Source organism: Sporobolomyces koalae (assembly GCF_050403365.1).
Source record: "Sporobolomyces koalae JCM15063 DNA, S_koalae_JCM15063T_v1_ctg60, whole genome shotgun sequence".
In the NCBI taxonomy this organism is placed as follows: domain Eukaryota; kingdom Fungi; phylum Basidiomycota; class Microbotryomycetes; order Sporidiobolales; family Sporidiobolaceae; genus Sporobolomyces; species Sporobolomyces koalae.
The window spans coordinates 19428-46047 of record NW_027481711.1 but is presented as its reverse complement, the minus strand read 5'-3'; the positions used below and the strand labels follow the sequence as shown (position 1 = coordinate 46047).

Below are 26620 nucleotides of genomic sequence, written 5' to 3'. Positions count from 1 at the left end.
CGGTATGGTTTTCCACTCGACTATTCGGATACTCTCGCAGCAGGGAGGCTTCGAAGAGGGAAAGAAACGAAAAGAAACACTCTCGAGTCGCTAGACCAAATTTTTCGCTCAGAGCACACCTAGATGTGATAAATAGAAATGATTTGCGAGCGAGTGTCTGCAAAAAAAAAACACGAGTGGAAACACGAGGATGAATAATCGAGATTGGAAAGAGATACAGAGAACGAGGAGGATCAAGTTCGGTCAACAAAGACGACCAAGATCGGACTCGAGGAGGGGAAGATGCCAAGGAAGACAAGAGATCAAAGAACGCGAAACAGAGTCCTGCCGGAGGAGATCAATGGAGAGGGGAACAACGATTCTAAAGGAACGAGAGACGAATGCGCAAACGAGGAATCTGAGACATGCAAGAGTAAGGGTCAGCGAGAATTATGAAGAGACTTTTTGAGGTAATAGGAGCGCTGACCATAAGTTAAGATAGGATTTTGTGCGAGTTTGGGGATTTCGTTTGGGCGTTCAGTCTCGGAGAATCTTGAGGTCTGCGGCAGCAGTCGCGATCCTAGCAACCTTGGCATCGAGGTCGAGGTCGAGGAGGGGAGCTACAAAAGTATGTAACAAGTCAGGAGATTGCACGATGTATGAGATGGGAATGAGCACGAAGGGAAAACGTACCTCGGGTAGGAGTGGGAGAGGCAACGTAGACGTTGCGAGTGACCGTCTTGGTGACAGTGGCGGCGTCGTTCCACTTGGTGACGGTAGCAGCGTCGTTCCACTTGGTGACGGTCGTCGCGGCAGCTTGGTTCCAGCGGGTGACGGTCGAGGTCGCGGCTTGGTTCCACTTGGTGTTCCACTTGGTGACGGTCTGGGTCGGGCACGCAGCGACGTAGTTGTTGGTCGCGCGGTGAGTAGGCTTCCAGGTCGAAGTCGCTTGCTTGGCAACCTTGCTGCGGTAAGCCTGGAAAGTAGGACACACAGCGTCAGTCCGGAGGTCAAAGAAGCTCAAGAGAAAGAAAAAGAAAAAAGCAAGGGAATGCTCACCTCCTTGCGCTGCTTGACGGCACGGTGGGTGTGGGTAGGGTGGGCCTTGACGTTGCGTTGTCCTCCCGAGCGGCCTCGGTTCGATCCGCCCGTGCAGACAAAGTCGTCCTCGTCGTCATCGTAGTGGACTCGCTGCACCCGGGAGACTGCTCGGCCCGAGTACCCATCGTTGCTGTTGTCAATGTTCGAGTTGCGGTTGTTGTTGAGCGAGTTGACGTTGACGTTGTTGCCGTTGCCCTGAACGTTCGTCGTCGTCGTGGTCGACTCGGATTGGTGTCCGAGGACGTTGACGTTGCCGAGGTCGAGGAGGGCGCGCTTGTGCGAGAGGGTCGTCACGTCGTTGTTGTTGCCAGCGACGTTGGTCGTCGTCTGGTGGTTCTCGGTGTAGTCACCGAGGACGTTGAGGTCGAGGTCATCGAGTCCGTCGAGGAGACCACGTTCGCGAAGGTCAAGGAGGGCGCGCTTTTGAGCAACGGTGAGAACTTGGTTGCGGTCGCCGACAATGTTGGTAGTCGTTTGGTGGTTCTCGGAAGAGTCGCCAAGGAGGTTCAGATCGAGGTCGTCGAGGAGTCCATCGCGTTCTCGGAGGTCGAGGAGTCCGTGCGAGTTCGAGTTGTCACCCGCAATGTTGGACAGGATCGGGATCGAGAGGAGGTTGTTGTTGATCGAGTTGACCGAGTTGGGAGATCCAAGAGCGTCGAGACCGGTCGAACGACGGAGAGGGGCGCTGCGACCGAACGTGGGAGACTTGGGCGTCGTAGGAGGCGTATCCTTGTTTGCGATCGAGTGCGACTTGTGGTGTCGATCGGCAGCGACTGTTGTCGGTTGAGCGACAGCTCCGGCAACGAGGAGGGTGAGGCAAAGGACGTTCGAGATCATCTTGCGTTTGACTTTGTTCGAAGGAGATTTAAGCGGACGAAGAGGTCGAAGCGCGACGAGGGCGAGTAGGGGGATTTGCGTTGGAAAGAGTGTGGTGTGTAACGAGTGTAGTAGTTGGAAGCAGGCCAGGAGAGAGTCGAGAGAGAGCCGGTGAGGGAGAGGGAGAGAAGCGGATGAGAATGAAGGAAAAGGAGAGAAGGAGCAGCTTTGCTTTCGAGCTTTTTGTAGCCGCTCCGACTTGAGGCGAGGGGCCTCAACGACGAGGCGACGAACGAACGATGCCAAGGCGCATAGCGCTTCTCCTACATACTTGGACGCAGCGATGTTCACTGGTTGCGGATCGCGCAAAATCCCGTACAGCGCAGGATGCGAGGGGCCGCGTGCGCGCCGGGACGCGTCTCGAGTCGCGAATCCAGTATTCCGCGAGGTCGAGCTCATTCGATCGCCTAATGGCGTGCAGGACACTTTTGATTTCCTGCACAGTCGCGCAGCGCAGAATTGAGAGAAGAGACATTCTGGCGGAAAATGCGAAATATATGAACCGGCTCAACGGCTAATGAGTGTGTTTATCCAAGGAGACGAGCGCTGTCTCTCTTGCGTGCGGTCGTCCGTTCCTCCTTGCGCGTTCCCCTCAATTTCCAGCATAATCTTTAGGGAAACACATGCCAAACTCCTGTTCGAGCGTGGTCCGAACTGGCCCTACCTTCATCGCGACGTACCGCGTGGAGAGTACTCGATCGTTCTCATGGGCGCTGATGAGCTGAGTTTGGATCAACTTCGCGGCACGTTTCCCTTGGTCATCGACGCTGCCATCGTGATAGACGAGGGTCGTGCGCTGTCCGTTCGCGTGCAGCCGAGTCGCGATGAACAAGTTGTAGAAGACTGAATCGGATGACGTCGACTGGAAGTGATTCATCGCGCGGACATCGCGATGCGAGGTCGAAACGAGCGAAAACGCGTACTGTGGGATCCAAACTCTTTTCGGGTTTTCGCGAGTCGAGTCGTGCGAGAACGCCCGGCGCGAAAGTACCCAAGTGGTGGGCGCTTCATCAAGCAAGATCCCGGGTGCGACGTACGGCAGATAATTGTGCGGCTGAAGCTGGTACTCGTCTGTCGCTGGGATTGACGACACGATGGTTCCGTGCCGTATCGACATCCTGTTAACCGACTCACGTTTGAATTGAGTCAGAACACGCACGACGCGAAGTGCGTGCATCCGGCTGGGAGGCGCTCACGGCGAGGTGGGTCCGCTGCCGAAGCCGACATCGCAGAGATAGCGGTCGCCGTCCGAGGCGGGCCAGTCGACAATCAAGATACTAAAGTATCGACGAAGGGAGAAGACGATTGCAGGTCAGGAACGGGCGGGCCTGAAGACGATAGAGAAGAAGCAAAGCACTGATGACTGAGCCCGCTCCAGTCTACGCCATGAATGTCGGGTTCCTTGCGGATGAGGTTGACTCTGCCGAGACACTCGCTGACGGTGAACCCAAGGGCTCGCAAGAGACAGGGGAAGGTGCCATTGAGCAAAAAGCAGTAGCCTCCGCGGCGAAGGTCGACGATGTGTCTGAATCCGCGCTGCTCGAGGGGAACGATCTCGCCCTGGCCGAGGACGATGTCGGCGTCGTCGTCGGACCAGTCTCTGACATGCACGCTCGTCGACTCGAATGGGACGGCGAGCAAATGGGCGGTTTGGATCTTGGTGAGGAGTTCGAGCGATGGCTTTGCGTCGGCAACTTCGGGCTCGAGGTTGATCCTCGCGAGGTATGCAAGTGTGTCTTGTCGACCCAGCTTGCCAGATGTGCCAGGTGCGGGCCAGATCGATGCCGTGTTCTCCGTCATAGCAGGTCCCAAGGTGATTCTTTCGGCGCAGCGGCTCAATTGCTTCAAAGACCCGTGTTGACTCCGAGGTCGCTCGGGTCGAAGGCAGGCAAGCAGGTGACAGTGAAAGTCGGCGAGAGTGCGTAGGCTGTGCTTGCTGTTTAGCTGTCTGCAGATCAACGTTGTCCATGTTTCACCTGTGCTCCGTCGGCCCCACCTCCGTGCCTTTAACAAAACCTCCACTTGTCGCCCTGTCAACTGTCCAGCCGCCGACAGTACGTAGGTGAGGTCCGCGAGGAATGCCTCCACCAGGATCCGATTCGCAGGGTCTGTACTCGCAGGCGATCCGCGCGTACAAGGCAGCTTCGTACGACACAGCCGTCGCACTCCTCTCGCGCGTGAGTCTACCACCGATCGACGTTTTCAAATCTGTCGAGCTGACCTCCTGCATTGCACTACACCAGGCAATCGAACTCGAGCCGAGCAACCCAAAGTACTATGATGCGAGAGCCAGCGCGTACGACAAGCTCGGCACGCTGCAGCCTGCCCTGCTCGACGCGAGACAGGTCGTCAAATACCTGCCTCACTCGTCCAGAGTCCGTTGTTCCCGAAACTACGCCTTGTCGGACCCCTCAAATTAACCTTGATCGCACGTGACCAGGGCTATCTGAGAGCCGCAAAATTGCTCACGCAAGCGAAAAAGCTTGCCAACGCAGAGAAAATCCTTCGGCAAGGACTGGACCAGGTCGCAGCCAACGACGAGAAAGCGATCGCCGTCCGTCTCCCTAATTCGTCTCCACCTTTCCAGCCGAGCTCACCCTGCCACCTTGCTGCTGCAGGATCTGAATCATGAGCTCGAGCTGCTCGAGAGAGCGCGCGCTCAAGCCCAAGTATGTCTCTAGCTCGAAATTTGTACTATACGCTCGCGCTCATGATATCTGACCCCCAAGGCCTCTCTCCAACAGTTCTGCCCGTTCTCAAACTTGCCGATTGAAATCTTCCTCGAGATCGTCTCGCTCGTTGCTGCACCTCCTCATGCGAGTCGGTACTCGATGAACGAAATTCCTCGATCCCGGCCGCCTCGACTGAACCCACTCGCAGCGATGATGCGCGTCTCGCGGACGTGGCGTCGAATCATCCGAGGCTCTCCTCAGCTGTGGCAAACCCTTCAGCTCGACGGGGTCATCAACGTCAAGAATGCCGAGAAGAAGACGAGGATCTACCTCCAAAGAGCGCTCGGACAGGTTGACGACGCATCTTCCCTAGCCAAAAGGAGCAACTTGAAACTTGCGCCGATCGTACGGTGTAGTATAGATGGTTCGACAACGAGATTGGGGCTACAAAGGATTGTGTTGACTGCCGCTCAAGATCTCCCGTCGCCGGCCTTCACTTCAATTCTCGACACTTTGCGCGATTCGGGCGGCACTTCGACCCTGCGGCAAGTCGTCCTGTCTTTCGTCGACGGTAGTCGGACGACCGTCTCGAACGAACGCGAAGCCGCAATCGCGACCGAACTGCTCGTATTCCTCCACACCCACTCGAAGGATTCGCTCGAATCTCTCAGCATCTGCACCGGTGGCAGATGTTACCCCGCATTTGATTTGACCAACATCTACCTCGCTTTTCCTCGACTCGAATCGTTTCACATTTGGGGCAACACGACTTCGAACTTTGTTTCGAATCTCCGAGCACCGTTCCTACGCTCGACGAGCATGTCTCGGGTTCAGGACGACGGCGACGACGAATCTTCGACTACCATCCCGATCGGATCCTCGCCCGAACCGCCACCGGTGGTAGCGACGAACGCGCGGGCACTCGGGGTAACGGGATCCGTCATCGTTGCCGATTCAAGTTGTCGCCTCGAATCGTTCCCAAACCTCGAATCTCTCGAACTCGACTTGATCGGAGGATCAATCATTTGGGAACTCTTGTCGTGTCCCAACTTGACCAAATACCACGCGGTGATCTACGGCGAAACGAATACGCTCGAATTACCTGTACCCGACTTGTCTTCGAGTTGGGCTCGAGTTGAAGATTTGAGGATTGGTGGCGCCAAGTACCTTCCAGCACGGTTCCTGAACCATGCCATCACGCTCAATCTCGAGTTTCGTCACCTCGTCTCGTTGGACCTCTCGTTCAGTTCCCTCTCGACTCGACACCTCGCCCTGTTTGATTCGAGATCAGCTCCTGTACTCGAAGTGCTCAATTTGGCTTCAACGACAACGGGTCCTAGAGAATCGGCACTCGTGTTGCCAAACCTCGAATCCCTCAAGAGTCTCAACATTTCTCACACGTTGTGGACGAAAGATGACACGATTCGAGATTTGATCGTCAAGAGTCCCAACCTTGACAAACTCGCGGTCGTTGGGAACGCGTTTGTGACGGGGAGACCCATCATGGAACTCGTCCTCGCTCGAATGCCACCCTCTTCGACAGCCGACACGACCGTAATCAACTCTACACGTCGAAGTGAGGGATCAGAAAGAGAGACGCGTTCTACAAGGTCGTTGATGACCGAGTTGAGACTCGAAGGGTGTGACAAGCTCGAATCGGTCGCGATCGAGTGGTTGAAGAAACACACGAACCCAGGAGTCGTCAAATTTCAATTCATCGATCCTGCAGATCGGAGACGAGGTCGATGGGACCGAGCAATCTGAATACTCCCGAGGGAAGGGCTGCTCGAAGAAGTATCTATACATTCTATTGCGACAGCAAAAGTGGAAAAAATCCCCTTCTCTTGTCAAATGACTCTCGAATTGGGTGGCCTTAGACTCGTACTGGATAGGACGGGAAAAATGACAAAACAGGGGCACAAACGAAGTTAACAAAAAAAACGAAGAGAGTAAAAATCATACAACCCCAAAGTGAAAACAACTTTTGACTGCCAATCTGCGTCTGTCCCGAGATGAGAGAACGAACAAACCAAACAACCCTCCCCCCTTCCCCCCCCGGTTTGTCCCTTACGACTTCTAGCGATTGCGAGATGCAGACCTCGATCCAGCCCGAGATTCTGTTGGAGTCGTTGTTCCCGAATTACTGCCTCGACCTCGAGTCAGACTCGTACTTGGACTCCTCCATCCCGACATGGCAAACAATCGATCTCCTGTCGAATTGTTTCGAAAGAACCCTCCTCCTCCTCCTCCACCACCACCTCCCGTACTACCGCTACCACTGCCACTGGTACTGCCATTCGAGGTGGGAGCTGCTGCCGCTCCATTATCTCGCTGTCCAGTCCTGTAAGAAGGTCGACCTCGTTCCTCAGTGGGGGTCGGAGGCTGCGAAGATCCGTCTTCGTCTCGTTTCGGCCTCGCAATGTACTCGATCGAAGCGTCGTCGTCTCCTTCGATCAAGAGTGCAGTTGCGTGACTGTCGATTAACCTGCAAAACCCACGAGACGAGAGGGGAAAAAACCGAAGTTCCCGAGGTGTTAGAATCGAAATCGCACGGGTAGAGTAGGCACCAACAGAGTTCTGGTAGAAAGAGAGAGAGAGAGAGGAGACTTGCTGTTTGAGTTGCATTCCGCATACGCACGGCAAGACGAGTTCGGCATCCAACGGTGTCGGGTTCGGGTCCATCAAGCTATACACTGGGAGCGTGAGAGAATCGAGGAAGCAACAGCACTGTAAATCGTTTGGAACAAGCGAGTAGCGTTAGATCCCTGGCGAGTTCTCGGACCCCTCGTAGGCAGTCCTTGGGATGAGAGGGACTTGCGGAAAAAATGTCGAGGGGTTTCGACATGACGACTTTTCTCCGTTCCGGTTCCTTCTCTTTGTCTCGATCTCGATCTTTGCCCTTTTTCGGTATTGTCAAAGCCTCGTCGATCGAAGGTGGGTTCTCTTCCTCCTCTGTCAGCCTCCTGAACGTGAGTTCCATCTGGATCTGTCGGTTGTTGCGGTATCACCTCAGCAAAAATGACGTGCTAGTCGAGAAGAGGATATTGAGCTGGATCGCTTACACTGTGGGTGACACTGATCGGTGACTTTGTGCCCTCGTGAGTTGAAGGTCGAATGTGGTTGTCGTTGGGGAGCCTCGCCAGGTGGTGAATCTTCCACATCTCGTCCTTTCTCAGTACCTTCAGCGGTCCAACTTTGGGAGTTGCAGAACCGCTCCTCGCTCCAAGGTTGTCTTCCTTGACCTTGGCAAAATTGGGTGGGTGGGCCGAGTCGAGGATGAAGATCGTTTGCGAGTGAGGTGGTGGAACTGATTCGTGCGCTTTGTTGGTCGGAGATTGCAGGTGAAACTTCTGGATGATCTTGACTTTGATCGAATAGATCATAATCCCCTGAGGTGGGAACAGCAGCGAAAGTCGAAAGAGCAACAGGCCTCCGACCATGACGTGCTGACTCTGGAGACCCATCGAGTACGGTCCGAGTTCTTCAAGCGCCCCCTCGAACTTGAGGTGCAGTGGGGGCGGAGGTCTCGACTCGTGCGCGAGGCCCGGATTCGTGATCAGGAATACGGGGTATTCGGGACTGATGATATCGCCACCGATGTTGCCAAGTCCTTTCGCTTTCGCTGTGATCGAGTGGCGCACTCGTCCGTACTGACACCGTTCATAGCCTGATCAAGTGAATGTATGAATGCGTGAGTGAGTGAGCTGGTCGCAGGGCAGAGAAGCAATATAAAGCAAGACTGACATGCGGCAAATGATGGTACAATCAGGATGAACTGCGAAACGAGTCGATGGGGTCAGGAAGAGCTGACGCAGAAAAGCTGGGCGAATTGAGAGATTACCTCGAACGTATGTTCTCCCTTCTCGAGCGACACTTCGGTACCTTCTTGACAAAGCGAGACCGTCTTTTCGAGACAGATTCCGCTCTCGTACGGGGTCGAGTCGTTCCAACCGATATCGTACAGTCCGCGAAGTCGGACTGTAAAGTGTTTGAGCGTGCGAGGTTTCCTGAACAGCACGAACGAGGTCATTAGTGGGGGTCGGTTGAGCCAAACGGATCCTCTTGGCCCTGCCCGCGGCGGTTCAAGAAGAATGAGCCCTCACGGTAGCCACAGCGTCACAGTACCTGCGATAATCTCGTCGTAGGTGGGCACGCCCTCGGGTGCAGGATGCAGGAAAAAGACATCTTGCGCGAGCGAGATCTGTAGCCGACGAGACTCGCGAGTCAGCGCACACCGCGTAGACGCGCCTCCAGTCATTCAGTAGCATGGACTCACCTGTAAGCTAGGTTGTGCGAGACCCATCTTGCTCAGGATGCCCGGACTGGCCGACCGTTTCGAGACGAGCGGAGGTTGTCTCGTTGCGGCACTCTTGATGTAGAACGGTTCATAGAACGCCGAAGTTGTCTGATCCTCGGGGATCCCTGGAGGCCGCTTACCCCCTCCGCCCACTCCGAAACCTGACATGACCGCGTGGGAAAGTGGACCGCTCTTTCGATCGCGCGTTCACAAAGTTGAAGGATAATCGATATCGAGATGCCTGCTCGAGGCCGTAGTCTTCGCCAAGCTGACGTGACAGTGCTCAAATTCGCGAGAGAGGGTTGAGTCGGCGGTAGTTCGGGCGAAGGGATTGCCGAGATGCGAGAATGGCGAGACAGAATTCTGAATCACCGCATGCATCAACTCGTGCTTGGCACTTATTTTATTTTACCCCGTTACCCCGGAAAACTGTTTGCGATCGACTCCGAGCTCACGTTCCATGTCTGTCTTTCACTTTACTCGTGGGGATCTCTACAGTATCCTTGTTTCCATGCAGATGCGGCTTTATCTTGTTGCTCGAACGGGAAGAAGGGCACAAATTCCGATGTCTGATCTCATCTGATCTCTTGTGTGCCACCCCGCCTTGGCCATTGAGGAAATCAGCGAGCCCGCAAACCGTACGTAGCGAGCCGCAACGCTTCGATCGAGACAGAAATGCTTTTTGGGCAGCCACAGTTTGTACGCCTAGCTCAAAGGCGCCAAGTCTTTGGAGCTCGAGGAACTCGAGGGGTCGAAGTGTATCGTAAGAAGGAGCGAGACAGCGAAGCGGAGGAGAGCCAGTCGAGCACGTTTGAGCATCATCAGGGAAGACCCGCATGAGTTTCGCGGACCAAGCGCTGTTTCTTGGCTCTCTCTGCCTCGCTCGCTTGTTCTATCTCGGGAGAGCTAGACGTTTCCGGCTGGGACAGAGCAGTATGATGCTTCGCCGAGTCTAGGATTGGACCGCACCATGCAGACCGCCTCAATGATTGTTCAAGTCCGTCACTGCGGTATCGGATGACTTGTAAGTTGTTACGCAAAGACTGTGTGGAATTTCGAATTTCGACAGAATCTTGGGACCGCATCTATCATGCAGGCTGTCGGATGGTGCCCAGGAGACAGAGAGAGGAAGCCGAGAGAGAGACTTACAGCCGAATAAGCCTCGGACAACTCGGCGCGCGTTTGCCGGCCGCGGTAATATTCATCCCGATTTGCCGTACGGTCATCCTTTTCCGAGATCGATCCCTTCCGAAACCTCAAACCATCATGGTCCGCTCGACCTGCGCACGACTGTTCAACGCAACTCGACCTTCGTTGGCCGGTACGACCTCGGCGGTAGAAGCGCGAGCGATCGTGTTCACCGAACATGGAGATCCGACCAAAGTGCTTCAATCGCGTAGGTATCGACTCGCGAAACTTGAACAAGGTCAAGTCAGGCTCAGGTTCGAGCTTGGTGCAATCAGTTGAGTCGAAAACCATTCGAACCTCCTCTTGTGTCTGGACGCCAACTTGCGAGTGAATCCCTGACCCGCTTTCTCTCGCTTCTCCCTCTCTCCTATCGCCTGTAAAGATCCGGCCGATATCGTACGTCATCGTGTCTTCGACGTGTACATCCTGCGCCATGCAGCTCACCGAGATTCATTGATCTTCAGAATGTCATTCAAGGCGTCTACCCTTCGAAACCAGCGGTACGACAAGATCTCGGAGGAATCAGTATCATGGGCAACGAAGGCGTTGGGACTATCGAAGGATTCGTCGAGGATGGAACGGTCGAGACGAAATTCAAGATTGGGGACAAAGGTACAACAAAACCGCTTTTTCGCTTCGAAATGACGTGCCTACAAACTGAATGCTTGTTCATTGGTTTCCGATGATATTTCAGTCGTGATGGGTTCCGCACAGCAAGGTTAGCTCGTCTTCAAGGGCAAGTCAAATAAGAGGAAAATAAAAGCCATGCTGATTAGTTGCCTCCTGTGGTTCGATGTTAGGCACCTGGGCTTCACACGCCAACCTTCATTACACCTCGCTGATCCCGTTACCGAAAGAACACTCTTTGACGCATCGACAATCGGCAACTCTGGCGATCAACCCTCCGACCGCGTACCGCATGTTGACAGATTTCGTCCCCCTGAATCCTCGTGAACAACCCATGGCTACTCACGGAGAACGCAAAGATGGAAAGCAGGAGAAGAAGAAGAAACAATGGGTGATTCAGAACGGAGCAAACTCTGCAGTGGGTCAAGCCGTGATTCAGATTGCGAAAGAATGGGGCATCGGAACCATCAACCTCGTTCGAGACAGGTCAGTCACTTGACCCCAACCACCTTTCCTCTGTCTATTTCCGCCGTATTTACCATTTTCCATCTTGATTTTCCAGACCGGACATTGACAATCTCAAACAAGACCTGCGAAACCTCGGTGCCGATCACGTGTTGACTTACGAAGAGTTCCTTTCGCGTGAAGTGAACGCTCGTTCCAAGATCAAAGAATGGGTCGCCGAACAAGACGGAGAACTCTTGCTCGGATTGAACTGCGTCGGAGGCAAGGAAACGACCGAGATGGCAAAACTGTTGGGAGTTGGAGGTCAACTAGGTAAACAGATCCTTTGTCTAATCCACCACACTACGTTCCTAGCAACTGACAATAAATTCTTCGGAGGGCAAAAGTCACGTATGGAGGCATGGCAAAGACTGCACTAGCGATTCCTCCAAGTCTTTTCATCTTTAAAAAGCTCACCTCGTTCGTTCCCTTTCAAAAAGATCATCGAGAGAGAGAGAAATCATACTGACACTACGTTCTCGTTATACAGTACTGGATTCTGGTTGTCGAATTGGTCGAAAGAGAACCCAGAGTCCAGAATCACCATGATGTCGTACCTCGCGTCGCTCGTGTCACAAGGGAAACTCAAAGAACCCGATACGAAGGTGGTCGTGTTGGAAGGAACGGACGAACAAGTTGAAACGGGTGTCAGTCAAGTCATGCAAGAACTTGAACAAGGTAGGAGTGGGAAAAAAGTTTTGCTCCATTGGCAAGAATGAACATTACAAGGGGTTTAACAACAAACCGGGTTCGAGTTTCTTACTTTGCTCACTTCTGGGGGGAATGGAACGAGACGAGATGTCGCAAAGCTGTGTGTAACCCGTCTTGGTGTAGAAGGATTCTCGGCAATTTCTTTTTGTTCATTTTGTCAATATACAACAACAACGACACGAAAGGGTGCTGGGAATAAACAGCCGAAACCGAAAAAGAGTAGACACAGACGGGAAAGAAAGAAAGAACACCCTTCGTGGCTCAGTAGAACCCTCCTTCTCCACCTTGGAAGCCATCGTCGACTCCATCCATCGCTCTCGATTTGATCAACTCTTGGCTGAACTGAGCTTTCGCTTTCCCCAACAACAAGGTCAACGCTCCGATCGCGTTCTGCACGGCTTGGATCGGAGTTTGAGTGCCATCTGTTTGAAGTTTGAGCACGACTCTTGATTCGAGGGGGTGAGGGACTTTGTACCCTGCGAATTGAACATAAGGGAACAACAGCAATTGTCTGTTTGACAGATCTTGCGCGCAAGTCAGCTTTCCGAAAAAGGTGGGAGCATCGAAGGGAGCAAAGCAGAGACGGACGATCGGAGCATGTTGGCGAGAGTGTGATCTTCCTTGTTGATCGTCAGAGTCGCTGCGTTTGGGATCTTGGTGTCTTCCTCTACGGTCACTCTACAGATCGCCGAACACAACAATGCGAAGCAGGTTGGTAATCTTTTTAATTTTGCATTGAAGAGAAGCTTGGCTCACTTTGGCTCGCCATCCGCCAAGACGAACATCTCGTATCTACTAGGAGCGTTCATGCTGAAGAGAGACTACCAAGGGGGGTTCAAGAGAGCAAGGGAGCCAGGAGCGACGTAGGACAAGCTGTCGACTGGGAAACAGATCAGAGTCAGCTCGTCGTGTTCCTCGAGTCAAGCCAGACTTGGTTTGTCGCGCGAGAGAAAGGGGCGGAGGATCAGAAAGTAGCAATGGGTCTTCGTCAATGAACCACTTTAATATCCTCTCCCGGAGGAGAGGCAGGACTACGGGGATTGACAGATTGAAATATAACATTTGGTTTTCATCACATGTGGTCGCGAGAGGCGAGGCGAGGCGAGGCGACAGCGAGAGAGGCACGGAGGAGAGGGTGACTCACGAGAGGGAAGAGTGGGCACGACGTGGAGCGAGCGAGAGGCGGTCGAGTTGAGAACAGCTCTTCCGGCAGAGTCGACAACAAGCAGGCGCGAGCAAGGCGAACGGCGACAGTCGAACAAGGGCGAAAGGGTGGGAGAGACAGTGGCAGAGGGGAAAGCGAGGGAATCGAGCTGGGAGAGCGAACTTTGCAAAGCGGGCGCGAGAAATTCTCGGCGAGCAAAAGTCCAGCGCGCCCGTCGCTGCCCTTCTCTTTTCTCCTTGGAGCCGTCTCGCTAACTACAAGGTCAGTACCTCGTGCCGCCTCGCTCGATCTTGCCCATCCCCCGACCACACGCAGCGACTGGCTGTGTCCCGCTCGCGTGCCGTCGCTCGACCTCAGCGTGAAGCGTTGAAAAGGACAGCAACATCCTGACTCGGTCCTCTGTCCGCACAGATGCCTACCCGATTCAGCAAGACCCGCAAGCACCGCGGTCACGTTTCTGCCGGTCACGGACGTGTTGGCAAGCACCGCAAACATCCGGGAGGTCGTGGTCTCGTAAGTTTCGCATCTCGCTAGCGTTTTCACCTCCCGTGTAGTCGTCCTCTCTCTGCGCGCGGTTGCCGGTTGAGAGCGAGACGCGCGCAGAGAGAGAGAGGTTCTGCCCCAGTATGAAAAATCCGAAAGGGGGCGGAACCTGTGACCGCTCGTGTTTGCGATACTCGGTGTAGCTGAACCGCCCGCCCGCGCACCCTTCCTCGCTGCTCAGGCTGGTGGTCAACACCACCACCGCACCAACTTCGACAAGTACCACCCTGGATACTTCGGAAAGGTCGGTATGCGTCACTTCCACCAGAACAAGGCTGCCATGTGGCGCCCTGTCATCAACGTGGACAAGATCGCCGTACGCTGTCTCTCGTCGATCGATCCAGCGTGCGAAGCTGATTGTCTGACACCCCCCCCCCTTTCTAGTCGCTCATCCCTGCTGAGCAACGCGAGGGTCTCTCGGCCTCGTCGACCGTCGTCCCCGTTGTCGACTGCCTCGCCCACGGTTACGGCAAGGTCCTCGCCAAGGGCCGTCTCCCCGCCTACCCCATCATCGTCAAGGCTCGCTACGTCTCGCGTCGCGCCGAGGCCAAGATCAAGGAGAACGGTGGTGTCGTTACCATTGTTGCCTAAACGTCCCTTTTCGATTCCTTTTTGTTCAGGGAAGCGCAAGCAACAAAATAACAAAACCCAGAAAGCGTCTAGATCTCGCTTTCGAATGTTTGAAACGATTGCTGGATCAGATAGGACTTATGGGTCATTCGTCCACCTGTGAGAAAGAGAGAATTGGTCGTCTCTTCATCGTCTCGTAACCCTGGCTTGGGCGCTTGGGTTCCGTTTCTGGCTCGCTCGCGTATCGTTCGTTCTGATCTGGTTCATTCGACTTGACCTCTTTCTTGCTTCGCCGACCCTGTTTTTGCGCCTTCTCCAATCTGTACGATTGTCTCCCTCTTATGAAGAGCGCGAATCATTTTCGCCTAGACAGATACAAGTGGTGACGAGATGCATCGTAGCAAGATCAAGCGCCGCTCGAGCCCGCTTTTCCGCAACCAGTACATGAACGGGAGAAGTTTTACCTGCACCCGAGGTCACGATCGAGCATTGGGTTGAGAGGCACATCGTTCGACCCTCCCCGTACGCAAATCAGTCGAGCCTTTCATGGAGGGAATTCCAAGAAAGCATATTGCACTGCATAACGAGTTTTCTGATTCGAATTGTTTTGGTTTTTTACAGCAACAATTGTCCAGTCGCATGGTCCTTGCGAACGAGTCCTCCTTCGACTGAAACGTCCCATACTTTCAGCCCTCTCAACCACGTCTGTTCGACGGTTCCTCTCAACTTCATCCCTTCGTAAGGACTCGCTTTGTTCTTGAACCTTAACGAACTCTTCTCGACCTGAACAGTAAGTCGTTCCCAAAAAAACCCGAACCAGTGTCAGCATCAAACAGACTTGTCAACAAGAAAAAAAGAATTGGGTTGGTTTGAAGACTGACCGTGAATCTCGTGTTGGGATCAAACACGACGAAATCGGCATCTGCACCGACACTCAATTCACCTTTCTTCCCTTTCAACCCAACCTGGTTCGCCGGTCTCGAACAACACCAGTTCAAAATGTCCTTCATGCCGACTTGATCTCGATGTTGACTTTCAGTCCACATCAAACTCAACCCAAGTCCCAACCCTCCGATCCCTCCCCACGCAGTCAAGAAATCTCCACGTTCGAGATGTTTCAGTTCGACCGTACACGGACTGTGATCCGAAACGACGAAATCGATCGTGCCATCAATCAACCCTTGCCACAACCGTTCTCGATTCTCGTCGTTTCGAATCGGGGGACAACATTTGAACAACGTTTGACCTGCTTGAATGTCGTTCGAAGAGAGGGTCAAGTAGTGGAAACAGGTTTCGACCGTGATCGGTAACCCAAGTTGTTGTCGAGCGTGGCGTAACGTTTCAAGAGCTGAAGAGGCCGAGAGGTGTACGATGTGTGTACGCAGGGAAGGGTGTTGTTGTGCGCAACGCAAGATCAAGTCGATCGCACTGTCTTCGAACGAGGAAGGACGTGAAGCGAGGAAGGTCGAATAGTGAGATGGGTCTCGAGTAGTGGGAGTAGTAGCGTGATCGTGAGGAGAATTCGCAAGCTCGTGTGCTTGTTCAAGTTCGGCATGAAAGAGGAACAACGATTTGGCTTCCTGTTTTCGCAAGAACCATCGGGGGCTGGATTCGGGAACCAATGAAAGATTTGTCCGTGCTCTCTCTTACCTCGAGTTGTTGCATAGCGATCAAGACTTGTTCTTCGTTGACTTTTGGGAATTCTTCGACGCCACTCTCACCTAGCGGACCCCAATTCTCCTAGATCAGGTCGGTTCCTCGACGGAAGTCGTCGACAATCAAAAGTGTTGATTTTTCTTCCTTGGGACTCACAGAGGAAACTCTTGAACCCTTTCACTCCCGCTTCGACAAGAGGTTTCAAATCGCGTTCGTTGCCCGGAATGACCCCTCCCCAAAACCCGACATCGACGAAACATTGGTTCTGTGACGCCGCTCGGATCTTGAGGTTGAGGTTTTCGACAGTCGTGGTTGGAGGAATCGCATTGAGAGGCATGTCGATCAGAGTCGTCACTCCTCCTGAAACGGCTGCCTAAAGCGAACTCGAGAGAGACAGCATCAATCAGAGGTTTCGGGTATGAATCCCCCTTCTGTGAAAGAAACTCACAATGGTACCAGTTCGAAATCCTTCCCATTCAGTTCTGCCAGGTTCATTCAAGTGTACATGACAATCGACGAGCTATATAGCATGTGACATGCATTCATGTCAGCACAGCTTCATGAGGACTCGGGAAGTAGACAAAGAGGGAACAGAACTGACGCCAGGGAGGATCCATTTGTCTCCTAGGTCGATGTACTCGTCGACTGGAGTGTCGAGCTGATCACTACCGAGTTTGCGAGGGTGAATGTCGACGATGGTGCCGTTCGAGAGGGAAACGATAAGCGTTGCGGGGGTACCACTCGTCGCGTCGGGGAACCACACCGAAGAGGACGTCACGGCGAGTAATCGATCCGACATGAGGTTTGCGAGGCTCAAATGTAGTCGGGAGAGGCGAGCAAGGAGAGAGAGACTACAAGTTGAACGACGCGGAACATTCGGAACGGACGAAGCGGAGCACCCGGCAGGAGCCTTATACTCAGACTTTGCGGGAACAAGATTCTGACCTCTGACTGCAGTTGGATTTGACTACAGCGAGTCTGATATGCAGCAATATTTGAGCAGTCGAGGACAGAGTCCGCGGAGGCAATCGAAAGTGCTCGAGTGCACATCGCGCGCAGTCTCTCCCTCACTCGCATACACGTTCGACTTTTTACGACCAGACGCCGTCAGTGGTGGATCGCGAGCCTAGGTGATGTCTCTCGTGGATGCGCCGTTCGAACTCGATGCGTTCCTCGGCTCGATCGGAGCGTCGTCGCTTTCGGCTCAGCTCGCAGGCCCAGCTCCTCGAGGCCCGGCTGCTGCGGTGCATGACCGGATCCAACAAGAGCTCGACAGCGTCAACGTGAGCTCCTCTCTTCGCCGTGTCTGAGCCCGAGTGCGGTTCTGTCGAGGGTGGGGTGACGAACAACGCTCTTCTCCTCGCAGGACGAGACCCTCGACTTGATCAAGCGTGAATGGACCACTTTGAACGACCAGCTCGATCAAGGGCACCAGGTCCTCGTCAAGCTGCAGCAAGAACAGGAACAACTCGCTGCTCTCGAACTCGAACTCGATGGACCCGTAACGCTGCTCTCTCTCGCGCGCTCTCTCCCATCGCTTTCGAGCTGATTCATGTTCGATGCTACCGTGCTAGGACGCTTTCTTGCCCCCGCTCGTATCTCACCTCGAATCGCACCAATCCCTCCTCACATCTCATGCTGAATCGCGCGAATCGGTCCTCCTGCTCTCGGCGCTCGTTTCGTTGCACACGACCATTTCGCAATTCTCAACGTCGATCACTTCAGGTCACCTGTATCCGGACGGCCTCGACCATCTGAAACGAGCGATTCAGGCCCTCGAGCAAGGAGCTCCCGACTGGATCGAGCAAACTCCGACTTGGAAACAGTTTGTCAAGTGGCACCACGACGAGCAGACCCGGTTCGAATCTAGTCTCGAGAACACGTTCGAATCGGCGTTCGACTTTGCCGCTGCAGATCCTGCAACTCGGCACCGCCTGACGATGCAAGCACGCTTGAGGTCCTCGCGAGAAGCAACTAAACCCGATATTGGAGTCCAGGAAGTGTTGCACGCATTGGAAGATTTTGCAGCAGTGACGGGGAACCCATCGAAAGTCGAGTCACTCGTGCAGAGGGTCGCGAAACAAGTTCTGCGAAACTTTGTCGCTCCTTTCCTCGACGCGAACGGCACTCGAACATGGAGCGACGACGATGATCCTGAAGAGAGGCGCAAAGTGCAGAAGCTTGCGTTCGAGTATTCGGAATCGCCTGAAGAGCAACGTTACATTGTCACGCTTGTTCCGTCGACATCTTCTCACGCCGACCACGATCCGATTTCGGATCTGAGCCGATTCTTGACATTCTTCACTTCGCACTCGTCACTCTTCTCGCCTGCATCGAGGTTCACGTCGATCCTAACTTCGTCTCTCACCCCGTCGATCCAATCGTACCTCATCTCGTCGCACCTCGTCCCTTCCCTCCCTTCAATCACGACTCACCTCGCCGAATACATCGCGCTTTTACAACGCTCGACGATCTTCGAATCCGAGTTCCTACCGTCTGTCGACTTGTTCGCGTTCCTGCCTCCGACCGGATCAGCCGGGTCCGCATTGGAAGAATCTCACATCGTGTCGACGTGGGCGAAAGGGTTGCCTCATCACTTTGCGCGCAAGTTGGGAGAACGAGCGCTCGCGAGAGTCAGAACTCAGGTACAACGGTGGGACTGGGGTCAAACCGATGGAGGAGAAATGGTCGAGGTTGAAGTGAGGGAAGAGGAAGAGATGGAAGGACTCTTGAGGGGACTCGAACTCGGACTCGATCAACTCGACGACGACGACAACGTGCTGTCCACCAGTACATCTTTGAAAGAGACTAGGAGTGGGAAGCAGGTTGAGAAGAGGAGAACTGAACTCGAGACGGTACCGAGAGGCGCCAAGAGGGAAATGACGTTGGAAGAAGCTTTGGCACCTCGACCTGTCAGAGCCGTCACGCCACCACCACCTCCACCTCCTCCTGCTGCTCCAGCGGTCGAGATTCTGCAAAAGGAGGAACCGTTTCAACTGGCGGCACCGCCTGCGGCAGTTGCGAGAGGAGGCAAAAAACTCAAATTGGGAGCGGCCAAGATCACGAAACCCATTCTACCGCCTTCGAGTCCTAGTCCTCCACCCATGTTCCAAGGGGACGACATGCTCCTCGCAACTCCGAACGTACCTCCAATCGCCACTTCTCAATCTCTTGAAGTTCAACAACAAACTCGACACTTGCGTTCGGCATCCCAGACTTCGATTCGAGAAGGCAATGGAACTCCCATTTTGTCCCCTAGACCAATCTCGATTCCTTCAGCAGCTAGTTTCACGCATGCCGACACGGACGACGAACAACATGAAATTGTCGAGAGAGCTCAGAGGGCCATTGCGCAACAAGGTTCAGACCTGTTTGAACCTCTCGAAGAGATCAAGGATATCGACAACGGAGGTCAAGGGGTAGAGATGCTCATCCCACCCAGGAACGAACACGCAGACGACCTGAATGACCACGAGACACAGATCAAGGTCGAAGAAGAGTTTGGGACTGGGTTCGATCACGAAATCGGAGAGACCCTTGGCGGAAACGCTTTGACCGCCGAGGCCCTCGAGCAGCAGCAGCAAGAGCATCGACAAGAGTTTAGCGAAGAGGATGTCAAGCCGTTCATCAAGGAAGAGTCTCTCGAACCTGAACTCCAGCCAATTGCGGTCCAAATCATTGAACCCGATGTCGAGCACGAGATCAAGCAGGAAGTCAAGCAGGAGGATGACGAGGAGAGGGGAGAACTCGAGATGACCCCCCAATTCGGAGACGTGAGCTCACTTTCCGACTCTCGAGCGCCAGCTTTGTATTCACGAACTGACCTCTTGTCTGTCTCTAGTATGAACCCACACCTCAACCTCCCGCTAGAGAGGTGGAACCGGAAAACTTTTACGAGCAAGAGGAAGAGAAATACTCGGCACAGCAGCAACAGTTCTATGGCCAGTCTTCACTACCGGCGGAGGAGAATTCGGCGTCCTATGACTCTTATGCTGCGCAGAACCAGTACGGGTACTCCAATCAGGAACAGGAGTCATCGGAGCCGCAATTATACCAACCCCATCAGGAACAGGTGTATCCAAGTGAACAAGAGGGGTATCAAGTCGAAGATGCCACTCCTCTGCAGATGGATCATGCCAGCAATGAGTCGCCATACGCTGTTGAAGAACCCGCCCACGCCCCTCATGAGACGACTTACGAGCACCGACAAACCGAGGTCGCACCCGAACATTCCGTTCATGCTCCAGCTTCATACCAGCCGTATCAGCCTCCCGCGCCTGAACCGGAGCCGCCGCGGATGTTCTCCCCTCCTGTTCCTCCCCCTCCACCAGCAGCGTACCAAGCTCCTGAAGCGTATTCGCAAGATTACAGTCTGCCTCCGCCCCGATCCGATGCTGCGCCTCCGCCACCACGAGCGAACCCGATTACCGCACCTCCACCTCCGAGATCCACCATGTCTCCGGTCACTGCACCTCCGCCGCGCATCTCGCCTAACCAAATGCGGCCACCACCTCGATCGCAAGGATCATTGTCTCCCAATCCAATGTCGCAGTTACGGCCTCAGTCTCCTGCTATTGCTCCCCAGCACGCCAGTGCACCTTCGCCGACAAGTCCTTATGCACCGCCGCCACCCCGCGGCCCTGCCCGACCGGTGTCGCGCCCGCAGACTGTTCTCTCGCCTCCGCCGTCATCAACCCAACCGGCTCGAGCGTCTCCGGCCCCGTACGCTCGTCAGCCTGGACCGCCCCCAATCACCTCTCCGTTTGGAACCTCGGTGCCGCGATCTGTGATCTCGCCCCGACCTCCTTCGCGCAACCACCAGGACGGTCCGATCCTGAATCACATCCAGCAGCGCTTCGTATCGCCACCACCTTCACATGTCAATCCGTACACCTCATTCCCGGTACCGACAAGTGCCTCGGCTTCCGGGGGATCGAGTTACATTCCGGCAAACGATCCTCTCCTAGCCGACCTGTTTGGATCCAACAAGAACTCGAACGTGTCGCCCGCTTCAACGTCCTTCTTCACTCCCGATCCTCCTGGACGTCAACAACGATCGAATTCGAGTTCTTCGTCGCAGTCGCAGCAGGGCATGTACAGGCCTTCTTCGAGAGGCTCACAACAACAACATCAGCAGTCATACGCTCCGCCACCTCCTCATCAGCAACAACAGTACTATCCGCAGAGTGGATGGGCAGGTCAACCGCAACAGGAAGTGGAGGAAGTAATTGACGATCGCTACTCGTATGGGTATGGGCAGCAACAGGCGCCGATGAGATTGAGAGGCGGAGCCTACTCTGACGACTCGGAAGAGTCTGACGAAAGTGAAGACAAGGACGAGGAAATCGAGTTTGGGGTCATGAGATTGAGGGGAGGAGCGACGCTCGATCTCGGAGAGATGGACGAGGACGAAGGTTCGAAGAGCGGTGATGACTGGGGATTCGGGGATGACAATGGACTCGAGGAAGGTGGAGAGGAAGAGGATGCCTGGGGATTCGGAGACGACGAGATCGCTCCTGCTCCCCCTACACCTTCCCCACCGATCTTCCGCAACCCTCCTCCGGTACCAACTGTTTCGAAACCTGCGGCCGTAACGTCACCTGTTCGACAGAGTTTCTCACCTCCAACTTCCCCAATTCGACACTCCGTCTACGATTCCTCGCCTGCGAGACACGTGCCTTCTGCGTCGATCTCCTCGATCACTTCCCAAACTTCGGCTCTATCAAGACCACCGTCGTACTCGTTCTCTTCGACTCTCGCACCTCCAGTCTCGCACCCGGAGCTCGAACCTGCTCTAGAAGAGGACGACGATTCTGGAGAAGGAGACGACGCCTGGGGATTCGACGAGGAACTCGAAACGGAGTCACCACCTGCAGCTGACGAAGCTGAGACGGCACCAGCAGAGGCGACCGAGACTGTCGAAGTAGAAGCAGCATCTCAACCTGAACGAGCAGAAGTCGCGCAACAGACCGCCGTTGCTGAAGCTCCTGAAGCGACGCCAGTTTCGCCGACAGCCCATGAAGCACCGCGACTTGCGACTCCGGAACCCGAAGTCGTTCACGAAGTCGGTGTCGTGTCTTCGGACGTCTTGCCTCCTGTATCCCTCCAATCGAAGCTCGCGCCTGTGGAGGAAACTCTGTTGTCTGAGACGGCTCAGGAACCTGCGCCTTCCTCGGCTGAAGAAGTCGACGAATGGGGATTCGGCGAGACCCCAGAGGAGTCTGAAGTGGTCGAAGAAGAGCCAAATCACGAGCTTCGAGATTCCGTACCGCCTCCTGAAGACCAAGAACGTCCTCAAGACATTGCAAGCCTAAACGAGGTTTGTCGGAGAAGCTGCTCTATTCGAAAGAAATTGTTACTGATCTCGCTGGAGCTTGTACTGTTCTGCAGCCTACGTCTGAGCAACCTTCTCCTGCAGAAGCCCTGGCGGATCCCGCGTCAAGCACGATCATCACTCGTTCTGAAGACTTGAAAGATCAAGACGTTCCGGAACAAAGCGCTGTTGACAACGACGAGCAGGCAGTCGAGACGACTTCCGAGATTTTGCCAGAAGGACCTGTCGTGGTGAATGAGTTCCAACCTGAACTCTCCGTCCCCGATACAACCGTAGGTCCTCTGCTGTTTTGCTTCTGCGAATGTTTCGCGAATGCGCCTGACTTTTGACCGAATAGATTGAGGACCCTGAACAGCTCCCGACTGAAACCCCGGCTCTTGACGATGCGGAAGAAGGATACTCTATCGAAAGTTCTGGTTGGGGACTCGAAGAACAAGAAGAGCCAGTCGAGCGGCCGTATTCTCCGGTGGCAACTCCTGCACTCGAGACTGCGGAAGAAGGACACAACGAAACTGACGGGTGGGATCTCGACGAACCGACATTCGACGAGCCTTCTATCGAAGTCGGTGGACCTCCAATTGATCTCAACCACGAATCGACCGTGGTCCCGGCTGCAACGCCTGCTCTCGACGATGCCGAATCTGGACATGCGATCAATTCTGACAGTTCCGCTCTGACCGAGCCTCGCGTCGACGAGGAGGATGTTCCGCCGAACTCAACTCCTGCTCTGGAGCTCGCCGAAGGTCAAGAATACCCCAATCAGCCGCAAGACAGGGTTGAAGCAGAAGCTCCAGAGGAGGTTGAGGAGGATGCACCTCGGTCCGACATCGGATCCAATGACGCATCTACGCAACTCGCTTCGCCCGTCAATGTGTCTGAAGCTTTGAAGTCGGGAGCTGACGACGTGCTGGACGAGGTGAGCTACGCAGTCTGTGCGTCTGTCGAATACGCGAGCTGATTCTTTCCACGCAGCCGTCTGTCTCCGAGTTCCGATCTTCGGATGGCCCCGTGAATGCGGAACTTGATCGCTCGGCAAGTCCGGAGGCATCGACCCCTGCAGAAGCGCCATCAGACTCTCTATCTCCCGATGCCGAGCCTACCGACTCCTCCGAGCTCGAAGAGACAGTCGAGGCACTACCGAGCGAGTCGCTTTTGACCGCGCCAGCCGAAGTACATCACAGTTCTGCTCTCTATAGGATGACATGCTGATCTTTGCACTCTCCTCGTAGACTTTGGAGGACGTGTCATTCCCTGTCGAGCCGGTCTCTCCGCTCTTGAACGACCCTGTCTCAGCCGCTGGACTCGAAGAAGATGGGTCACCAGCGCCAATGACGAGCCTACCAACGCCTTTACCTCATTCGGACCTCGATGAGTCCTCGCATATCGCCATCGATGCACTGGAGGAGGCCGTCGAAGAACCTGTCGCTGCGCCCGCCGACGATGCCGCTTTACTAGATCTCGAAGCTGCTGACGGAGAAGATGAAGAGGCAGGATGGGGACTCGAAGCTGAAGAAGAAGAGGCAGTCAATTCGGGACTCGTCAGTCAGGAAGCGTTCAAACCGGACGAACAGGCATCGCAACGCGAAGAACAAGAATTGCCTGTCGAGAACACCCTGTTTGAACCGACTCCTGTGGATGCTGCGGAGCAGTCTCGACGCTCATCGGTAGACGATACACCTCTGTCGCCTCCGCACTCTGACACTGTCCTCGTTGAACCAATGTCGTCGAGCAACTCGTCAGGCACGACGAATGGCGAGCGAAGCATGTCTTCACCCGAGGTCATCGACAAAGCGGACGCATGGGGCTTCGAGTCTGAACAAGGAGAAGGAGGAGCAGGTGCAGAGGTCCTCGGCGTTGACGATCACAAAACTCCGCTTGAGGAGGAATCGGCAGTACAGCACGAGCTCGAGCGCCCGATTCTTCACGACGAATCGACCGTGCAACACATTGACGATCGACCTGTCGTCGAGCCAACATCGGCTGCAGACGTAAACATCGCCGCGACGATGACTCGACCCCAGGAGCACACGTTCTCGATTCCTGCAGAGGCGCTCCCAGAACCGTCAGCCGAACCATACACGTGGGACGAGAGCTCCCACAACGAGGAAGATCGAGGGCCTGACGCAGCCGAACACGCCATTTCCCGATCTGCTTCCCCCAGTCCAGCAACAGCCGCCTCGCCTCTTCCTCAGACCGAGGACGACGCCACCGCGGACGATCCATGGGATCTCGACTTGGAGGAATCGACGCAGATTGATGATCAGGCAACGCCGAACGAGGCTTTAACTCCGATTCCGCAGACATCTGAAGAGGAAGCCACTAAACCGGCGGCCTCGGATCCCTCATGGGCGAGCTTTGACGATGACAACAAGCCATCGTCACCAGCTTCTCTGCCTTCGGCTCAACCAGCTGAAGATAGCATCGAGACCGTAGCTCAGGCATCTCGAGCTCACGAGACAGACGCGCAGGCGCAGGTTCCCGAGATTGCCCAGCAAGAATTCCGCGAACCTTCGCCAGACAACCAGGAGGACGAGGGCTGGGGATGGGATGAGTCCGCTGAGCGAGAAGCGTCGCCTGCACCTTTGGGTCAGACTGATTCAGCTAAACCAGGAGACGTTCAGGAAGGAGGGGAGACCGGGATTGCCGCGCCTCTCCTCGAGGCAGCGTCAGCCGTTTCTGCGCTTGCCGTAGGAGCTGCGTCCGCCTTCGGCCTCTCGACCCAAGAACGTTCGCCTTCGCCGCCTACCGATTCCGGACCTCAACGTGAACGATCTGCCTCGCCGCTCCAATCTGCAACGACCGCGAATGCGGACGTGCAGACGTTCCCGGGTTCCGAGCGGAGTCTGGATGCTCAGCAAGCTCAAGGTGATCATGAGCATACCCGCGCAGTCTCGGATGCTTCGGCAGAAGCAGACGGTTGGGGCTGGGACGGCGAAGACGAGCCGCAACAGCAGAACCCTCCAACTCTCGGAAAGGCAATCGATCCGACACCCGAGCCTGCAGCTGTCACCAATCCAGAAGCGGTTGCAGCTGCTCCGCCAGTCAAGAAGGAAAAGATGCTGGTTTCGCGACGATCGCGCGAAATCGTCAGGATCGCAGAGGAAGTGCTCGTCGAGGCATTGACCGTGGCGGAACCTTCGTAAGCCCATAGTCGAGTCTAAGTGAGCCTTGTCTATCGCTTACGCCTTATTCTTGACAGGTTCGAGCATCCTGAATTCGCTGCCGCCTCTGCCCCCCTCCTCGCAACCTTCGTTTCGCTCCTTTCACTGTACCGTGCGACTGCCGCCGTACACAATTCGACCTTGCTTGCGAGCGTCCCTGCGATCGGAATGCAGTTCGCGAACGACGCCGACTGGATCGGTCGCGAGGTCGAGCGCGTCTGGAAATCGAGGACCGCGGGCAAAGCGTTGCAGATTGCGGCTGACCAAGCGAGCGAAGTCGAAATCGCGATCGAGGCCACACGTCAACTCGGTCGTGATACCAGACACAAGCAAATCGTGAGTCTGTTTTACCACAGCCTGTCCTTGCCCGGAACGGCTGCTGACGTTTTGACATCGTAGGCCATTCAACGGGCTGCCCTGATGGAGAGTCTGGACGAAGCAAGCGGGTTCCTGCGCACTTCGGATGATTCGCGCTATGCGACATGCGAACGTGCTCTGCAGCAGGTCACTCACACCCTGCAGCGTCTTGCTCTAGTCTGGAAGGTGAGCTACCTGCTCTTTGCAGATTTCTCGCATGAATGCCGTAGATGCTGACCAAGTCTAAACTCGATAGCCTGTCATGACTCCCACCGCACTCTACACCACTCTCGGAGGTCTGGTCAACGAAGTCCTACTGCGCGTTCTCGACGAGATTGAGGATCAAACCGACATCTCGGAGGAAGAATCGATTCGACTCAATCGGTTGTGCAAAATGTTGCACGAACTCGAGAGTCTCTTTGACGACAGTCACGTGAGTCTTGGGAGCGCTGTCAAGAGAAGCACGCCACGCTCATCGTTTCTATGACTCTGCACAGACTTCGGTTGGTCGGGAAGTCCCGATCTGGTTCAAGTTCGTCTTCTTAAGCGAACTCCTCGAGGCTTCTATGGTGAGTCCGGTCGCCACATTTGTTTAAGTCGGCATGGCCTGATTAAACCGCAACGCGATCGCAGGCGGATATCCTCTTCTTGTTTGACCACGGTCATCTCGTCGACTTCTCACCTCAGGAGATTGTCCGGCTCATCCGCGCTCTCTTCTCCGATTCTCCTCTACGCAATCGCAATGTCGAGAAGATTCTCGCAGGTCATCCGGCAATCGCGCCCGAGGAGAACGAGGAAGATGATTGGGCGCAACCGTTCTAATCAGGATTCTCAAGGGCGCCCTTTTACTGTCTATATACCTTCCTTCGTGATCATTCC

At 54.8% G+C, this 26620-nt stretch overlaps 9 protein-coding genes across 9 annotated transcripts; 4 read left to right on the top strand and 5 right to left on the bottom strand.

Moving 5' to 3' along the window:
- Positions 1 to 516: 516 nt before the first annotated feature.
- Positions 517 to 1917, bottom strand: ABF1 (DNA-binding protein ABF1; the record flags this gene model as incomplete). Its single annotated transcript, XM_076681229.1, has 3 exons — positions 517 to 599; positions 673 to 955; positions 1039 to 1917. 3 exons carry the CDS (start codon positions 1915 to 1917, stop codon positions 517 to 519), a joined length of 1245 nt encoding a protein of 414 aa, XP_076531651.1.
- Positions 1918 to 2548: 631 nt separating this feature from the next.
- On the bottom strand, positions 2549 to 3756 carry JCM15063_005821 (arylamine N-acetyltransferase family protein; the record flags this gene model as incomplete). Its single annotated transcript, XM_076681228.1, has 3 exons — positions 2549 to 3074; positions 3153 to 3233; positions 3314 to 3756. 3 exons carry the CDS (start codon positions 3754 to 3756, stop codon positions 2549 to 2551), a joined length of 1050 nt encoding a protein of 349 aa, XP_076531650.1.
- A 278-nt stretch (positions 3757 to 4034) lies between these two features.
- On the top strand, positions 4035 to 6392 carry JCM15063_005820 (tetratricopeptide repeat protein; the record flags this gene model as incomplete). Its single annotated transcript, XM_076681227.1, has 5 exons — positions 4035 to 4133; positions 4200 to 4331; positions 4397 to 4510; positions 4575 to 4625; positions 4701 to 6392. 5 exons carry the CDS (start codon positions 4035 to 4037, stop codon positions 6390 to 6392), a joined length of 2088 nt encoding a protein of 695 aa, XP_076531649.1.
- Positions 6393 to 6704: 312 nt separating this feature from the next.
- Positions 6705 to 9093, bottom strand: JCM15063_005819 (uncharacterized protein; the record flags this gene model as incomplete). The annotated part of the gene is made up of 8 exons (XM_076681226.1): positions 6705 to 7113; positions 7240 to 7355; positions 7447 to 7614; positions 7691 to 8295; positions 8373 to 8403; positions 8470 to 8635; positions 8732 to 8829; positions 8905 to 9093. The coding sequence occupies 8 exons, from the start codon at positions 9091 to 9093 to the stop codon at positions 6705 to 6707; spliced, it is 1782 nt and encodes a 593-aa protein (XP_076531648.1).
- A 1098-nt stretch (positions 9094 to 10191) lies between these two features.
- On the top strand, positions 10192 to 11963 carry ETR1 (enoyl-[acyl-carrier-protein] reductase; the record flags this gene model as incomplete). Its single annotated transcript, XM_076681225.1, has 8 exons — positions 10192 to 10387; positions 10496 to 10509; positions 10578 to 10725; positions 10808 to 10831; positions 10914 to 11226; positions 11303 to 11517; positions 11592 to 11664; positions 11735 to 11963. The coding sequence occupies 8 exons, from the start codon at positions 10192 to 10194 to the stop codon at positions 11961 to 11963; spliced, it is 1212 nt and encodes a 403-aa protein (XP_076531647.1).
- A 253-nt stretch (positions 11964 to 12216) lies between these two features.
- RPB11 (DNA-directed RNA polymerase II core subunit RPB11) lies at positions 12217 to 12764 on the bottom strand (the record flags this gene model as incomplete). Its single annotated transcript, XM_076681224.1, has 3 exons — positions 12217 to 12466; positions 12544 to 12633; positions 12712 to 12764. 3 exons carry the CDS (start codon positions 12762 to 12764, stop codon positions 12217 to 12219), a joined length of 393 nt encoding a protein of 130 aa, XP_076531646.1.
- Positions 12765 to 13531: 767 nt separating this feature from the next.
- RPL28 (60S ribosomal protein uL15 RPL28) lies at positions 13532 to 14254 on the top strand (the record flags this gene model as incomplete). Its single annotated transcript, XM_076681223.1, has 3 exons — positions 13532 to 13633; positions 13845 to 13979; positions 14048 to 14254. The coding sequence occupies 3 exons, from the start codon at positions 13532 to 13534 to the stop codon at positions 14252 to 14254; spliced, it is 444 nt and encodes a 147-aa protein (XP_076531645.1).
- Positions 14255 to 14848: 594 nt separating this feature from the next.
- On the bottom strand, positions 14849 to 16688 carry JCM15063_005815 (uncharacterized protein; the record flags this gene model as incomplete). The annotated part of the gene is made up of 6 exons (XM_076681222.1): positions 14849 to 15016; positions 15115 to 15813; positions 15884 to 15954; positions 16046 to 16262; positions 16338 to 16409; positions 16491 to 16688. The coding sequence occupies 6 exons, from the start codon at positions 16686 to 16688 to the stop codon at positions 14849 to 14851; spliced, it is 1425 nt and encodes a 474-aa protein (XP_076531644.1).
- Positions 16689 to 17022: 334 nt separating this feature from the next.
- JCM15063_005814 (uncharacterized protein) lies at positions 17023 to 26563 on the top strand (the record flags this gene model as incomplete). Its single annotated transcript, XM_076681221.1, has 13 exons — positions 17023 to 17172; positions 17256 to 17390; positions 17464 to 19662; positions 19731 to 22208; positions 22280 to 22495; positions 22561 to 23139; positions 23196 to 23393; positions 23453 to 25362; positions 25423 to 25720; positions 25784 to 25927; positions 25998 to 26174; positions 26239 to 26310; positions 26375 to 26563. The coding sequence occupies 13 exons, from the start codon at positions 17023 to 17025 to the stop codon at positions 26561 to 26563; spliced, it is 8745 nt and encodes a 2914-aa protein (XP_076531643.1).
- Positions 26564 to 26620: the final 57 nt, after the last annotated feature.